Here is a 17,041-nt window from a genome sequence, read left to right as displayed (position 1 = left end):
TGAAGCTGTAACAAAGCGGTAACATGGACAAAAGGCATTGCTGCCCCCTCGTGGAAGGGGAAAAAACATTGCCAGAGGTTTGGCCAGCGCTTTATCGGCACCCTATAAGAAATAAAAAACACATTTGGGAATGGCGTGCTACGTCATATTTTCAATAACCGCATAAATTTGGGAATGGCAGTCGAATGAGTTAAGTGTGCAGGTAATGTTCTACAGACCTCGGTTCTCGACCATAATCCGTTCCAGAACCCTCTTCGCAAACCGATTTGTTCGAACACCGAAACCATTTTTCCCATTACAAATAATGTAAATTGTTTTAATCCGTTCCAACACCCTGAATGTTTACCTTTTTAGTACAGTATTTTATACATTATTTTATGCATGAAATTGCACATTAAAATGCTGACCAACACATAAAAAGCAATGTATATCTCAGAATGTGTTAAGCAAAATGGCAAAGACACAAATAACAATCCGTTGGGAGAAAAAAAAAATGCATAAATAATAACGACCTTGTTTTGATCGGGCAGGGTCGGGTGGGGTCACAGAGGTGACAGCTAAAGGTGGGGGAAAGCCTCCTGCGCTTGTTCTGTGAAGGCGTCGCCTCGTTGCCAAGTCCGCTGCTTGTCACGGGAAAAGAAATTAAACCTGAGAACATGAGAACACAAAGAAAGAACTTGACGTCACGTGAAATTTGGTAGACGCGTTGATCATGAGTAGACCCGCAAAAAAAAATAACTCGAGAGAGAATGCCTGAAAACGTGGCCATTTTTGCTGCCAAAGTTGTAGAAAAAAGGAGGTGGCGAAAGCCAATTTCAATTTAGCAAGATGAAATTTGCTTTCTATTAGGAGGCCAATTAACTCATTCACTGGCAGATGATGTGAAAAATGTGTTTTTGTCATTTTCACTTGAATTCCAGGACTCATAAAATACAGTGATACCTTACGAACGCTTTAGCTCACAAAATTTTCGCCTAATGAACATTCCATTCGCGAGCATATAGTCTTGTCTGATGAACTAGTTTTCGGCAGACGAACCAAACCACACAGCGCCACGGTGGCTGGCGGACTAGTTTTCCACTCCCCCTTTGAGTGCAGACGTGGTTTGTTATCGAGTGGAGTACTTTTGCTTTTATTATGGGACCGAAAAAGACTTATGGGTTTGTGTGACTTAGCGTCCCCTGTGTGTACAACAATGATCTGGCTGATGAGCTAAATACATTCTTTTGCCGATTTCAAAAGGACACCCCCATTTCACTTGTCTGCCCACCATTACCAGAACCTACCGTATCTCCGCCCTCTACCCTACAGATCCACGAACTGGACGTGAGACGGCTCTTCTGGCTCTCCTTCAAGCAGCAGAAGATCAAGAAAGCTGCGGGACCTGACAGAGTGTCCCCCTCCTGCCTGAAAGTCTGCGCTGACCAGTTGGCTCCGGTCTTCACACGAATCTTCAACAGATCCCTGGAGCAGTGTGAAGTCCCATCCTGCTTCAAACAGTCTCCTATCGTCCCAGTTCCAAAGAAACCAGCACCCTCGGGATTGAACGACTATAGACCTGTAGCTTGGTCATGAAGTCCTTTGAACGCCTCGTGCTGAACCACCTAAAGAACATCACCGGACCTCTGCTAGATCCTCTTCAGTTTGCCTGCCGGGCAAACAAGTCTGTGGAGGATGTAGTCAACATCGGACTGCACCACATCCTCAACCACCTCGATAACACAGGAACCTACGCAAGGATCTTGTTTGTGGACTACAGCTCTGCGTTCAATACCATCATCCCAGAACTCCTCATCCCCAAACTTCTCCAGCTTGGTGTGTCCCCTACGATCTGCCAGTGGATCCTCAGCTTCCTGACAGGACGGACACAACAGGTCAGACTGGGAAAAAATATCATCCTCAACACGAACCACGAGCACTGGAGCCCCGCAGGGATGCGTCCTCTCTCCATTGCTCTTCTCTATGTACACGAACGACCTCACATCAACGCACCCAGCTGTCAAATTCATAAAGTTTGCAGACGACACCACGGTCATCGGTCTCATCAAAGACGGCAACGAGTCTGCGTACCGACAACAAGTGGAGCAGCTGGAGCTCTGGTGCAGCCGTCACAACCTGGAGCTGAACACGCTCAAGACGGTAGAGATGATCGTGGACTTCAGGAAACATCCATCACCACAGCTGCCCCTCACACTATCCAACTGCCCCGTGTCAACCGTAAAGACCTTCAAGTTCCTGGGAATCGCAGTCTCCCAGGACATGAAGTGGGAGATCAACACCAACTCTATCCTGAGAAAGGCCCAACAGAGAATGTACTTCATGAGGCTGCTAAAGAAGCATGGCCTGCCACAAGAGGTGTTGCGACATTTCTACACGGCTGTCATCGAATCCATCCGGTGTTCTTCCATCACCATTCAGTTCGGAGCCGCCACAAAAATGGACAAAATCTGACTTCAAGGGATAGTTAGGCCGGCAGAAAAAAAAATCATTGGCACCACCCTACCCACTCTCGAGGACTTGCAAATTGCAAGAATCCAAACTAGGGGGCGGAAAATCTTACTGGACCCTTCGCACCCTGCCCACCACCTTTTCCAGCTACTCCCCTCAGGCAGGCGCTACCGATCCATGCGCACCAAATCCAGCAGACATTTAAACAGCTTCTTCCCCCAAGCCGTTAACTCTTTGAACAGTAGCTGAAATGGAACTGTATAGTTCCTCTTTGCAATTTTTTGATGATGATACTAGTGTGTGTGTGTTATACATACTTGGCAATAAAGATGATTCTGTACCATTACGCGACCATTGACAACTACCATCACAAAGGTAAATAAAATGACTTTATTATATAGTACAGTTTATTTCTTTAATGACAATACAATAGCACATTTATTATACATAAAATAATGCTATTTGTGCAGTTGTAAGGGTTATTTAGTAGAAAATGATGTTTTATGGGGACCTGGGAAAGGATTATTCTCTTTTTTAATGGTTTCTTATGGGAAATAAATGTTCGTCAGACAAACATATCGCCTTACACTTTCTGGGAACCAATTAAGTTCGTGAGCTGAGGGATCACTGTATTGAGTTTGAGGACGATAAACATTCAATGCTGCGTTTGAAACATTAGACTCTCTTCTTTCACCAGAAAAAAAGAGTTAATTCATAAATTATTTGGGTCTGGAGTTATTTGAGCTTGAAATGGGGGAACCTGTCCAAAAATACAATGCAATACATATAGATTGGTTTCTATAGTGCTTTAAAAACAGCTGAAGCTGGAAAAAAATGCCAACAAAAAAAGAATGAAATGCTGCTCCCTTGTGGAAGGGGAAAACATTGCCAGAAGTTTGACCAGAGCTTTATCGGCACCCCCGCAAGGAAAAACAACCTGACACACTTTTTCAATTCCATATTAAATTTGTGAATGGCAGTGAATGAGTTCAAAAGTGTCACGAACGTGCCAACCAAAAAGGACATTTTTGGGTATTTTGCCTGGACATCTTTTGAAAACGTCTCTGTGGACACATTCAATTAGTTTTTAGTGTCAAACCACACCATTGCCATTGTTAAGCTAGCTAACTGGATTTTGTCAGGAATTAAAGGGAGGTTAGGCTGAAAACAAACTAACAAACAAAAAGAAAAATATGGTCATACGAGCGCTGAAAAGCCTCGTGCAGGCTTTAAAGTGGGATCGTCTCCAATCAAAGCAGCCGCCATCATGGGCATGAAAGCTGTGAAGATCCTGTCACAAAGAGGAGGGGGGTGGGGTGGGGGGCAACAAGGAACTATTGTTTTGTGGTGTCGACCGTCTTTGTATTCATTTAACTCATTGACTGTCCATTCCAGTGCCGGGGTGTTTGTCGTTGTCACTCTAACACTCCAGCATGAAAAACCAAAACCCAAACAAATTCAGGTCATAGCTTCGCCAAAACAAACATGCGTATCATACCTCTGAAGATGGAGGTTACTGATTCGCTGAGGTGACCCCTTGAAGGGAAAAGCCGAAAGGAAAAGAAGATTTTCAATTCCCGAATACAGTGGGGCCTTGGCTTACGAACTTAATTGGTTCCCAGACAGAGTGTGTAAGGCGAAAAGTGTTTATCCCAAAAATTAATTTCCCGTAGGAAACCATTAAAATGAGAATAATCCGTTCCCAGGTTTCCATAAAATATAATTTTCAACTAAATAAGCCTTAAAACTACACACAATATACCGTATTCTATGTATAATAAATGTGCTATTGTATTGTAATGAAACAAATATACTGCACTGTATAATAGTCACTTTATTTACATTTATGATGGTCGTTGATGGCTCTTAATTGACACCTGTTGCTTTCTGACTTGTAAGGTCTTACGAAACTGAGGCATCACATTATCATTCATCATGTTGATGATTCTCATAGCCACAGTCTTTTCTGGATAGAACTGTTCAATAAAAGCCTGCACATCACAATAAAAGCCATCTCCTCCTCCTCGCCCTCAGATGACAACTCCTGAATGGCTTGCTTCTGCTTGTCCTCTTGAAGGCAAGTCAAATCCTCTGTGTTGAGGACCTCATTATGGTCAGCGACAAGCTCCTCGATGTCATCTGCATCCAATTCGAGTCCCGTAGGTGCTGGCAGAGACTTTATTACAACAAAAGGCACTAGTCCGATGATTCCACGGACCCGGAATGAAGCGACAGAAGAAGGCGGGCGTGGGCGATCCGTCCAGCCTATCAAGCTAGGCAAAATAAATAATAATATATTTCATTTATAAGCGCCTTTCCAAAATCTCAAGGACACTTTACAGTGACAGGATATTTTTTCTGCGGGTGAGCAGCTACACGCGCCAGCGTTCACTCAACCCGGAAGTACCCAAATGGCACACGTGGGTGCAAAAACTCTCGATCCCGGAAAGCAACAAACTTAGGCGATTGCGGCTAACAATCACGTCGGGCGAAGCAAACTCTTGTGCTGGCATGTCCAAGACACTGGCGAGGCATCGTAATTATGTCATTGGTGAGGTGACAGCAACTCGTTCAAATGTCCCAGTATCAGTGATTAGGGGATTGACAGCAGCTGGTGGAGGTCGGGAGCGGCGGCCCGCCCCAGCTGTCAACTCGCACGTGACAAGTTCGGTGTCATTCGTCATGTGAAAGCATCGAGTAAATAACGCCTTTGTGTAAAGCTTTGTTGCGAAGGATGGTAGCAATGGTGGACTTAGCATATCGGGACTGGGCTCTTTATTTGTAGAATGGTAGTAGAAAGTTACTCTCAGGGAAGTGACACACAGCGTGGGAAATGTGTCAGGCTGAGAGTCACATGAAAGCTGCGGTGTGCACCTGTGACGGCACAAACGCACCCCTCGTTCGTGTTTCTCAATGATATCCTTCTCCTCGACTGTAATTTTGTTTTGTAGTAATCTTCTTCGGCTGAACATAAGCCTGTGGTGGGGTCTTTTTCGGTCCCATAACAGCAAAAGTATCTGTAAAAAACTCCTTGGAGGCGATCAACGTGTATCTCTCTCTCTCTCTCTCTCTCTCTCTCTCTCTCTCTCTCTCTCTCTCTCTCTCTCTCTCTCTCTCTCTCTCTCTCTCTCTCTCTCTCTCTCTCTCTCTCTCTCTCGATCGACGTGTGCATTCAGAGAAAGGGGGTGTGGAAAGGCAGGCCAGCTGGGGCGCTGTTCAGTCGTGTGCTTTGGTGTTCTTCCGCCGAAGATTACTCCGCCAGCCGTGGTGGCGGGTGTGTATCGTGAAAAGTAGTGCTTAATCCAAGGTTTAATTTTCATAAATTTAACGTTCGTAAACCGAAAAGTTCGTAAGGGAAGGTGTTCGTAAACCGAGGCCCCACTGTACATTCGGGGATGAGTTAATCTTGCCTTTTCGTTCTTTTCACTTTCTTTCCTTGTATTGTTGTTATTTGATCTTCTATTTGTATATTTTGTACACTAGATTGTAAATTTATTTTGTTGTTGTATTTCGATATATTTCATGTGACTATTTTCACTCTGCTGCTGTTGAGTGAGTGAATCTGGGCAAGCGTGTGAGCTGTTCTGGTTATTAACGTGACGTATGCGCTTGTATGAGAGTGTGTCGACCACATACAGGCGTTTGATTCCAGACTCTGGCTGCACAGAAGAGCGCGATGGCGTCCTGGATTCGGGCTCGGGACTTGGAGCGGCCATGTCGTCTTCCGTTTCGTCGCTATGGGGGGGCATTTTAGCGCCATCTTACAAACAGGAATGGCATCGTCATCATCTGCTGACCTTTTGTAGTAGGCTAGCTCCTCTTGCAGCAAGAAGACTTTGGCTTTGAGCTCGTTGCGCTCGTGCAGGACGTCCCGAAGCTCCTGCAGGGTGAACCGGGCCCGGTTGGGGTCCTTCAAGTCCGGGAGCTCTGTGGTCGTCTCCTCCTGACACAGCGCCTCCTGAAAGAATGGTACGGAAAGCTCTTTTGAATCGTGATTACATATCATTGATAGCTAGCTAGCTAGCAAGATCCATGGACAGTGATACCTCAGCTTACAAATTAATTGGTTCCCAGAAAGTGTGTCTAAGGCGAAAAGTTCATGTTCCAAACATTTATTTCCCATTATAATGAGAATAATCCGTTCCCACGTCCCCATAAAACAATTTTCTACTAAATAAGCTTGAAAACTACACAAAATATACCTTATTTTATCTATAATAAATGTGCTATTGTATTGTAATGAAAGAAATAAACTGTACTATATAATCAAGTCGTTTTATTGACCTTTGTGATGGTCGTTGATTTAGTTGCCTCTTGATATCCAAGTGAAGTTGCCGTGCTTTCTGGACGATAATACCCTCATTCACACTGTCCCCTGCAAGCTGCTTTTCGTTAACCCAAATAAACACAAGTCTTTCAACCTCTTCGATTGCCGTTGCTTAGACAACACAGAAACACCCTTAGCCATACGTAGCATACTTAGCATACTGGTAAGTCACACAAACGCACACCTCGTTCGTGTGTTTCAATTATCCTCTTCTGCTCGACCATAATAAATGTGCTATTGGATTATCATTAAATAAATAAACTGTACTATATAATAAAGTCATTTTATTTACATTTGTGATGGTAGCTGTCAATGGATGGTAGCAATGGTCGACTTAGCGTAATGGTACTGGGACGCTAAGTCACACAAAATACACAAACACCACTTGTTGGTGTTTTTCGATGATCTCCTTCTGCTCCACCGTCATTTTCTTTTGTGTCCTCTTCGGCTTAACACAGCCAGTGGTTCCGTCTTTTTCGGTACCATAATTGCAAAAGTACTGCACTCGCTAACAAACCACGTCCGCACTCAAACAAAGGGGGTGACAAAAACTAGTCCGCCAGCCACCGTGGCGCCGTGTGGTTTGGTGCGTCCGCCAAAAACTTGTATGCGAAGGTATCACTGTACGTATGCCCTTTGTCTTTCTCCTTAAGACAGTTAAGCACACTACGTTTAGTATTTAGTGATCTTAGATCCAGTAAATGCTCCTTTGAAATCCATGGAATTACGTTGTGGGCTGCAGGGATCTTTCTTAGGCCCTACCTTGTTTAGTTTTCATGAGAATATGTAGAACAGCCTTGGAATCCATCCATCCATTTTCCGTACCGCTTATTCCTCATTAGGGTCGCGGGGGGTGCTGGAGCCTATCTCAGCTGTCTTCAGGCACGAGGCGGGGGACACCCTGAATTGGTGGCCAGCCAATCGCAGGGCACACAAAAGACGTCCAACTGTCACTCTCACACTCACACCTAGGGACAATTTGGAGTGGTCAATCTGCCTGCCATGCATGTTTTTGGAGTGTGGGAGGAAACCGGAGGACCCGGAGAAAACCCACGCGGGTCCGGGGAGAACATGCAAACTCCACACAGGGAGGCTAGACCGGAACGCGAACCGGCAACCTCTGCACTGTGAAGCCGGTGTGCTAACCACTCGACTACCGGGCCGCCCAGGCTTGGAATATTGTACGATATTCCCGAATAATCGAAGGACAATAACAAAAGTGCATTCGCTGACATCCGCATGCTACTCGTGCGATCCAACAACGCAAGTTGTACTTTTCGCTTGTCTGGCAGCAATATTGCTCATGCAGAAATGTGACAAAAACTTTCAAATGTGACGCTAGCAAAAACCACCACAAACTTGCAACAAGCTTGAGATAAGTGAGGATACCTTGGTGAAATATTGGTACACAGCAGGCATGTCGTCATCGCACATGGCCTCCTGGTGGCACACCAACAAAGCATGCCTCATTGTTTGACATCCACATCACTTTGACAGCCGTTTTGTTTTCTCCCCGACTCATTATTGGACATCTTTCGCAAACAACAAGCCGGAATGCTTCTACAGTGATACCTCAGCTTACGAACGCTTTAGCTCATGAACTTTTCGCCTCACGAATATGAAATTTGCGAGCATATAGTCTTGGCTGACAAACTACTTTTTGGCGGATGAACCAAACCACACAGCGCCACGGTGTTTGGCGGACTAGTTTTTGTCACCCCCCTTGGTTTGTTATCGAGTGGAGTACTTTTGCTATTATGGGACCGAAAAAGACCACATCGCAGGCTTGTGTTAAGCCAAAGAGGACACAAAAGAAAATGACGGTCGAGCAGAAGAAGGAGATCATTGAAAAACACCAACGAGGTGTGCGTTTGTGTGAGTTAGCTGTCCCAGTACCAGTATGCTAAGTCGACCATTGCTCCATGTGGTTAAGGGTGTTTCCGTGTTGTCTAAGCAACGGTCTCAGACAATAGAAGAAGTTGAGAAACTACTGTTGATTTGGATTACCGAAAAGCAGCGAGCAGAGGACAGTGTGAGTGAGGATATTATCGCCAAGAAAGCATGGCAACTTCTCTCAGATATCAAGAGGCAACTACATGAACGACCATCACAAAGGTAAAAAAACCGACTTTATTATACAGTACAGTTTATTTCTTTAATGACAATCCAATAGCACATTTATTATACATAAAATAAGGTATATTTTGTGTAAATTTAAGGCTTATTTAGTAGAAAATTATGTTTTATGGGGACCTGGGAACACATTATTCTCATTTTTAATGGTTTCTTATGGGAAATATATTTTCGGCAGACGAACTTTTCGCCTTACATACACTTTCTGGGAACCAATTAAGTTTGTGAGCTGAGGTATCACTGTACATTCATACTCGAGTCATCGCCTACTCAACTGCAGTCGGTCAGGTGTTTACTAGAGAGGTAGGAATATTGCCATTTAAAAAATATCTCAGAATGTTGTCAATATTATGGATCATTGGATCAGAAATAATAAATGTGTTCTCCATCGAATTTGCTATACGCCACTTGCAACTTAGGTGCATATTTTTGCACTCAAGCTTTCTTATGTGCTCCTTCCAAAGTCTGTCCTAAAAAAATATAATAATCATGCTTTGGCACCATCTTGCCGCCAAGGAACTACTACGCTGGTCCCCGCACGAGAGTTAGTTACACACCATGCGGTTATCTATCATCACCCCAGTCCGCTTTACCCAAAGCAAGGCCGCCTCGTCGTCCTCATCCTCGTCAGGCCAGAGCGAGCCGGGCGGCGGCGGGGGGAAGGAGGACTCCAACCCACCCGCCGCGCCCACCGCAGCTGTCACTTCAGGCTATTCAGAAGATTGACGAGTCAATGACAGTTGGGTTGTTTTGACAATGACCGAGATCAACAAACAAGCACAATTTTCTACAAATGAGGCTTCGAAGCTACCAATTTAAGAGCAAAACCTTCAATGGAGGAAATTCATACGGAATAAATAAATGCCAATGCTAATTTTCAGAAATTGTTTCATTCAAAGAAAGATGGCCGCCTTGCCTTAAATGGAGGCCCCGATTTCTTTAATTGGCGAATCGAGAGGCATTAATTAATTGCCCAAATGATCATATTTTTTTAAATCAACCAAAAACCATGATGGCGTCCATGTCGAGAAGTATTACCTCGGGCGGCGAGGCGGCCCGGGGCGAAGCTTCCTGGCCCTTCAGTCGCTCCCGCAGGCGCACCACTTCCTGCCGCAGAGCTCCCACTTCCTGGCCACGGGTCTGCGCGCCGGCTTCCAGCTCCACCTTCTGCTCAATCAGCATTTTGCCCTGGGCCTCCACCGCCGAGATCTTGTGGCGCAGATCGTGGTTTATCTTCATCAGGCGGGACTGCTGCTGCTGGAGCTGCAACGGGGGAATCTTGCGGTCACCTCCATATTTGTCGGCCAGATGTCAAACAACAATTTTAAATGAAAACTTAAACCGTCATTTTATTTACCTTGCGTGTATTGTGTCAATAAACAGACAGACAGACATGTACTTAGCTAGCTAACAAACCAAAAAGACATGTAGCTAGCCAGATAATAATAATAATACATTTAATTTCTAAGCACCTTTCAAAACTCTCAAGGATACTTTACAGTCACAGGATTTTTTTGTGCGGGTGAGCAGCGGCAGCTAGATAGAAGGATATGTAGCTAGATAACTATCTAGCTAGATAGATATCGAGTAATCTAGCTAGATAGATAGATATCGAGTTATCTAGCTAGATAGATATCGAGTTACCTACCTACCAACCTACCAAGAGTTAACGCTGGAACAAATGGCTGCCGCTACTCACCCGCACAATAAATGTCCTTGAAAGTTTTGAAAGGCGCTTATAAATGAAATGTATTATTATTATTATATTATTAGCTAGCTATCAAGCTATCAAGCTATATATCAAGCTGTCAAGCTATATATCAAGTTGTCAAGCGATCTATCAAGCCATCAAACTATCTATCAAGCTATCTAGCTATCAAGCCGTCTATCAAGGTATCTAGCTGTCTGTCTGTCTGTCCGTCCGTCCGTCTGTCTAGCCATCTAGCAAGCTAGATACAGTAGATAGTTAGATGGCTTCACCCATTTGAAAAATAAAAGTTTCCCCAATGATGCGAGGTGATTGCTTACCGCCTCGATGTCTTCGCTCCTGAGCGTTAGCTCACGGTCTTTGGCCCGGATCTCGTCCCGTTGCTTGTCCACTACCTCCTTCAGCTTCTTCATCACCTGACGCTCACGCTCGCTCATGCCTACCACAAACACAGGCAGCCAGATGACTCAGTTCCAATAAAATTACATGGTCTATTTATATAAATATGTTTTAATTGTATGACATATTCTCACAATAGTCGGTGACTGTGGTGATAGTACACGATACCAAATACTGACAACATCCTGCGCCGTATCAATCAGTTGAGATTTTATGTTTCAGAATGCTGCTCACCGTCTGTCCTCTGCACCTCATCGTCACTCACAGGATCACGCAAGGACACATTGTCCAGAAGGCTCTTGTTCTCCTCCTGCAGCTGAGCGATTTGGCAGAGGAGATCCTGCGCCTCACCTCGCCACACGTCCTCCACCAGCTCTAGCTCCTGAATCACAATTCAATTCCAAAAAAAGGATAACATTTAGAAATTGTGTGACATGTGTTCCCCAAGCTTCAATCCAGGGCCCGATTATTTGACATTCAGTTTATACAGGACTGTATCGACTGTGTAGAAGAAGGAGATCATCAAAAAACACGAACGAGGTGTGCGTTTGTGTGACTTAGCGTCCCAGTACCAGTATGCTAAGTCGACCATTGCTACGTGTGGCTAAGGGTGTTTCTGTGTTGTCTAAGTAACGCTCTCAGGCAACAGAAGAGATTGAAAAACTTCTATTGATTTGGATTACAAAAAAACAGCTAGCGGGGGACAGTGTGAGTGAGGGGATTATCGCCGAGAAAGCACAGCAACTTCACTGGGATATGGGACATCAAGAGGCAACTACCTCAATGACCATCACAAAGATGAAAAGGTTTCTTCAGCCGTTATCTGTACTTTTTTTTTTGAAGGTGTCGGACGTTTTGCTTCTTATCCAAGATACTTCTTCAGCAAACTAAAGTTTTACTGGTAGTATCGGCCCTATATATATATATATATATATATATATATATATATATCCCTAATGTCCAGACATGGCGGCGCCGAACACTGCTATGATAGGTCCCTACTATCAGGTTGGGGGGAGCAAAGGGCCACTCCATGCGGCCCCACCGATTGTTCCTACATTCCTGACTAACGACTGGCTTGATTGCCCCACTCCCTCCGGTATCACCTCACCAGCATTACTAATGTTGCCTAAGCAGGCGATTGTACGAACGATCCAAATTGAACCTCTCCCCACCATATCGGTTTAATGAAAGATTTATCTTTTTTTCTGAAAATCTTTCGCTAAGATTTTAACCTCATTGCCATCAAATGAGTGGTTGCTAGCTTTTAGGTGCATATGTACTGCCGATTGAGGCCCACTAGTATTATGCCTGCGATGTTGATAAAGTCTTTTTTTGATTTGTTTAGTCTCCCCAAAATGTATTGCTCTTTACAATTTTCATTCTTACAATGTATTGAATAAACTACAGTACTTTGTTTTTCATTTGCCAGCCTATCTTTTGGATGCACTAATTTTCGTCTTGAAGTGTTTATCGGGTTGAAATAAGTAGGAATTTTGCGTTGCCAAACACTGTAAAACCCAACAAGTTGAAAGTACTCAAAATCTTTGTGGCAACTGATTACGTCAAAATTTTTGAGTAGTTTACTCAACATTTTTGAGTAAACTGTACTCAAAATTTTTGAGTACAACTTAAATGTTATGAGTTTGTTTGGACATAAATGTTATGAGTTTGAATGAACTTAAAAGATGTACTTTCAGTTTACTCTAATGTTTTCTTGTTATCTTAATTTTTAAGTTAAAATATTAGGTTTCATATTTAAGCGTAACCAACTCAAATTTATAATGTTACATGAAAAAATATATTCATGTATACTGTACTTACATTTGCCTTCTATGTCTAAAAACAAAAACCCACCTCACATGTCTGTTTTAGTGCACATTTTTATTAAGGTTTAAAACAACCTGTGATAAAACATTCACGATAACAGTATCAAATGCACAGCATGTCCACATTTCAAGATGTGAAATAAACACAACAACAAAACAAAACAGAAAAAAAAACAAATTATACTCTGCTGTTCTGTTAAAAAATAAATTCTCTGACAAGCATATATTTGAATAAATACAAGAGAATACATTTCAATGTACTTGTTATAAGGTGCAAATCAAAGTAAAACTTACTAAAAACAAACAGTATTCATGAAATGAAAAAAGACATTTTGGTGGAATCTAAGTTTACACATCAAATTATGAATGGAAAATCAGTCACAAATAGTACATCAATGTTTAGGTATACAAAGCAGAGTAAAACGATGAAATTACTTATCCAGTGTTGCTTTGTTCCGTAATATTGGAGGCACTGGTGCCTTCAATATTACGGAATAAAGCATTTTTCAAACTTAGCAGGCGTGGTTTGAGTGGTCTGTTATCATCAAGACTCAGCAGTATTTTCTGAATGAAGGTGAATGTGTGGATTAATTTTTTGGGAGAATCTAAATGCAATGCATACATTAAACCAAACAAGAGGAGGTGTGTATCAGCCAACCTGGGGAGACATCTCCCAACAATGCCATCTCCTATCACAACAGAAATGCTGTTGGGGTTAAACAAGATGGCGCTAGTTGACAGTTGTCACGGAGAGAAGTGCGACAGGAATGTTTTCAATGTCTGGATCCTCTTCCCACTGCAAAATACATCAATAGACATTTGTGTTAAGTCAGGCAATACATACATTGCATGTTTTGAAGAACTGTGAGTCATCTTCTCGTAGGTATGCATGGAGAGCACGAAGGGCTAGACTGCGTCTCGTTTATATCATGCTGTTCCTTTATCAAAAGCAAGAGGAGATAAAAGCCAAGTTTTAATTTGGGGAAAGCGACAGGAGCTTAACATTGCAGTACTTGTCTTCAGCATCTCAAACCGAAGACAGTGGCCTCTGGAGACCTATGGAGAATTAAGTTTAGGTAAAATTCTGTTCAATATAAAAAAATACATGCATGTATTATTTTTAATATGATTCGGGTAATTAATCATGTAGCATTAATCATACATAAAAATGTAAACATACCTTAGATAATGGTGGTGTTACTCAATTTCCACCCTGGGGCTAAAAGCTTGAATAGAAAAAAACAGACAACAAATGTAATAATTTAATTTAATAAAACACCTTGATCCATGTTTACTTTTTACATTGAATAAATAATCTAATTTACCAGATTAAATGATGCCATCAAGCCAGTCAGGTGTTTGCAGTTTGAAAAATGGTGTTTGCAGTTTCAAAAATACATTTAAAAAGTTTTATGTTTACACATGAATGACCATTTAAAACTACACCAATTGTACAGAGCGATATTTTATTTGGCTAGCATTATATTTACTTAGTGCCTTCTTAAAACGGCAGCACAACTGTTGCACGTTGAATTAGCATGACTTATTGTGCTGCCGTTTAAAACAAAGTTAACTCAAAGCACCAACCTGCTGGCGTTGCAGCATCTGTGTGGCAGATTTCGGGTGACCCTTATAACTTTTGAAGTTCATATAAAACTTAATTTAACACCCATTTGACGATTATTCTCAGACCTTCGCCGACACAAACATAACTTTTTATCACCTTGTGATAGTTGTTACTCCACCGCCGCCCAAACAAACCTGCGCGGTACAATTCTCTTAATAACACTGCTGTGTCTTTCTACAAACAAGAGACGTTTAAGAAAAATTCCTACTTACCACAGAAGAGCTCGTAACATTAGGAGAAGTCCTTGGCTCGAGCGGTGGATGATGTCCTCAGTCGCAAGCACGACCACAAACGAGCATCTTTGCTAGCAGCAAAGGCGGCAAGAGCCCCAAACGGACTTTCCAAAATATTCCTTTCCTGTGGAGCGACTACAGCATTGCCACACTGGGTCCTTGTAATATACATATATAGTATACTAAATACGATTGTTTGTCGTTCCACCCTAATTTAAAATAAATAATCCGACGGTTTCTGCCAGATTCAGCCGTTGAGAATTCAAATGGGGTCCAATAAGAGCACGCAGTGACGTCATCACGCAGCTTCCTGCCGTGAACGCAAAATGTTTGAGTAAACGATTGCCATGCACTCAAAAGTATTGATCTACTGCAAATTAAAAACGCAGGACTCATTCAACTCATTGAAACAAAAAAAAAAATCGGCTTTTGAGTTTACTGACCTCAATGACTTTGAGTCAGTAGTACTGTTCGGGTTTACAGTGAAGGACTCTTTGTAGTTTTTCAGAAACTCCTACAATGTAAGGTACTGCTAGTCCTCTCCTTTTTGTATCTTCAGAATTTATGGTTTCATTCCCTATTCTTTCTTTCTGACATTTGTTAAATGACCACTCAGGGTACCCACAGTTTGTGAGTGCTCTCTTGATATGTTTTGACTCATTTTCTCTACCTTCAACACTTGTTGGTATTAGTTTAGCCCTATGCTGGAGGGTTCTGATAACTCCTAGTTTGTGTTGTAAAGGGTGGTTAGAATCGAAAAGTATTGGTCAGTGTGCGTAGCCTTCCTAAAGACTTCTGTTTTTAGCGCTCTGTCCTCTTTTATAATTACTTTACAATCCAAAAAGGCTAGTTGGTTTTCTTTAATGTCCTCACGAGTAAACTTAATGTTGATGTCTACCGAGTTGAGGTGATCTGTGAAGGATTGAATTTCTTGTTTTTTAATTATGACAAAAGTATCGTCCACATATCTAAACCAGTGTCTAGGTTTTGCCCCCGGGAAGGATGTGAGGGCCTGTTTCTCCATCTCTTCCATGTACAGATTAGCCACTATGGGTGAAACTGGTGAGCCCATAGCACAACATGAATTTGTTTGTAAAATTTCTCCCTAAATTGACAATGCGTAGTATTAAGGCAGATTTCCAATAATTGGCAGATGTGGTTCGGTTTAAGTAATGTAGTTTATTCAATACATTGTAAGAATGAAAATTGTAAAGAGCAGTACATTGGGGAGACTAAACAAATTCTCAAAAAATGACTTTATCAACATTGCAGGGATAATACTAGTGAGCCTCAATCGGCAGTACGTATGCACCTAAAAGCTAGCAACCACTCATTTGATGACAATGAGGTTAAAATCTTCACGAAAGAACATAGATGGTTTTAAAGGGGAGTAAAAGAAGTGATTTTCATAAAACAACCAAATCCTTCATTAAACCGGTTTGGTGGGGTGATGTTCAATTTGGATCGTTCATACAATAGCCTGTTTAGGCAACATAGGATTTTATAGTTTGTGTGTGTGGATGTGGTGGGGGGGGGGGGGTTCTTCCCAATGAAACAGTAAACACTCATGTTTGGCGGCCACGACATTCGTCACACTTGCACAATCTCAAAGTGGTCCAAGTTTTAAGACTGAATCGGGATGAGATCTGCACGCTGCACATGAAGTTGAAGGAATTGGTCGTGTACCTTCCTGTGCTTCCTCTCCTTCTCCAGCCTCTCGGTTCTCTCCAGCCTGAGTTTGTCCAGCTCCAGGCGCAGCTCGTCGGCTTCAGAGCCGCCGATGCTGTGGCGGCTGACCATCACCTCCAGGATCTCCAGCACCCTCACCACTTTGGGCATGAGGCGGGACAAAGCCTCGCAGCCGTACTGGTCGATGATCCGCTCGAACTCGTGACCCACCGCCGCGGCGATGTCGTAAACGTCCATCACTGTCAGGTCGGCCGGGTTCTTTTCCATGGCCGAACCGCCGCGGCCCTCCATAACTTCGTCGTTTTTTTTTTTGTCTTTTCGCCTTCCCTCCCTCCCGTTCCTAAGCGACACAACTTAAACCGGTAAAGTGAAAAAAAACTCTAACGTACGTCCATTATTTAGTCGTAAAGTAAGACTTTAAAAATCATTTTTCACCGTTGTCCGATTGTCCTCCCCCCGAGATTGCGTTGACATGGAGCAAAGTTAGCCGCCATCTTAGGAATTTCTTTTCCGCTTTCCTTTCAAAACAAGAGAAACGTACCATTGCTTGTGTGTTTCTCAAAGTAAAACTTGAGGGAATGCGTCGTCTTTCAGAATAAACAGAAACTCAACATTATTCACAATAAATTAAAAGGAATACACCATCTT

The 17,041-nt window shown here is 42.8% G+C and overlaps 1 protein-coding gene across 5 annotated transcripts; it reads right to left on the bottom strand.

The window, feature by feature from the left end:
- Positions 1–524: 524 nt before the first annotated feature.
- Positions 525–16,908, bottom strand: rilpl1 (Rab interacting lysosomal protein-like 1). 5 transcript variants are annotated; one of them, XM_089021220.1, is made up of 10 exons: positions 16,391–16,908; positions 11,250–11,397; positions 10,937–11,055; positions 9,947–10,171; positions 9,502–9,618; positions 8,165–8,215; positions 6,246–6,406; positions 6,085–6,183; positions 3,652–3,739; positions 525–648 (listed from the first exon to the last, which is right to left on the bottom strand). In XM_089021220.1, the coding sequence occupies exons 1-10, from the start codon at positions 16,682–16,684 to the stop codon at positions 643–645; spliced, it is 1,308 nt and encodes a 435-aa protein (XP_088877346.1). In that variant the 5' UTR covers positions 16,685–16,908; the 3' UTR covers positions 525–642. The 5 variants fall into 5 exon arrangements, with proteins under 5 accessions (XP_088877346.1, XP_088877347.1, XP_088877348.1 ...); XM_089021221.1 differs by lacking the exon at positions 3,652–3,739 and having other exon boundaries at positions 16,391–16,907; XM_089021222.1 differs by lacking the exon at positions 8,165–8,215 and having other exon boundaries at positions 16,391–16,907.
- Positions 16,909–17,041: the final 133 nt, after the last annotated feature.

The sequence above is a fragment of the Hippocampus bargibanti genome, linkage group LG18 (genome assembly GCF_051943395.1).
Source record: "Hippocampus bargibanti isolate YZ-2025 linkage group LG18, ASM5194339v1, whole genome shotgun sequence".
Lineage (NCBI taxonomy): Eukaryota > Metazoa > Chordata > Actinopteri > Syngnathiformes > Syngnathidae > Hippocampus > Hippocampus bargibanti.
Note: the sequence above shows the minus strand (reverse complement) of the source record. Positions and strands in the feature narration are given on the sequence as shown.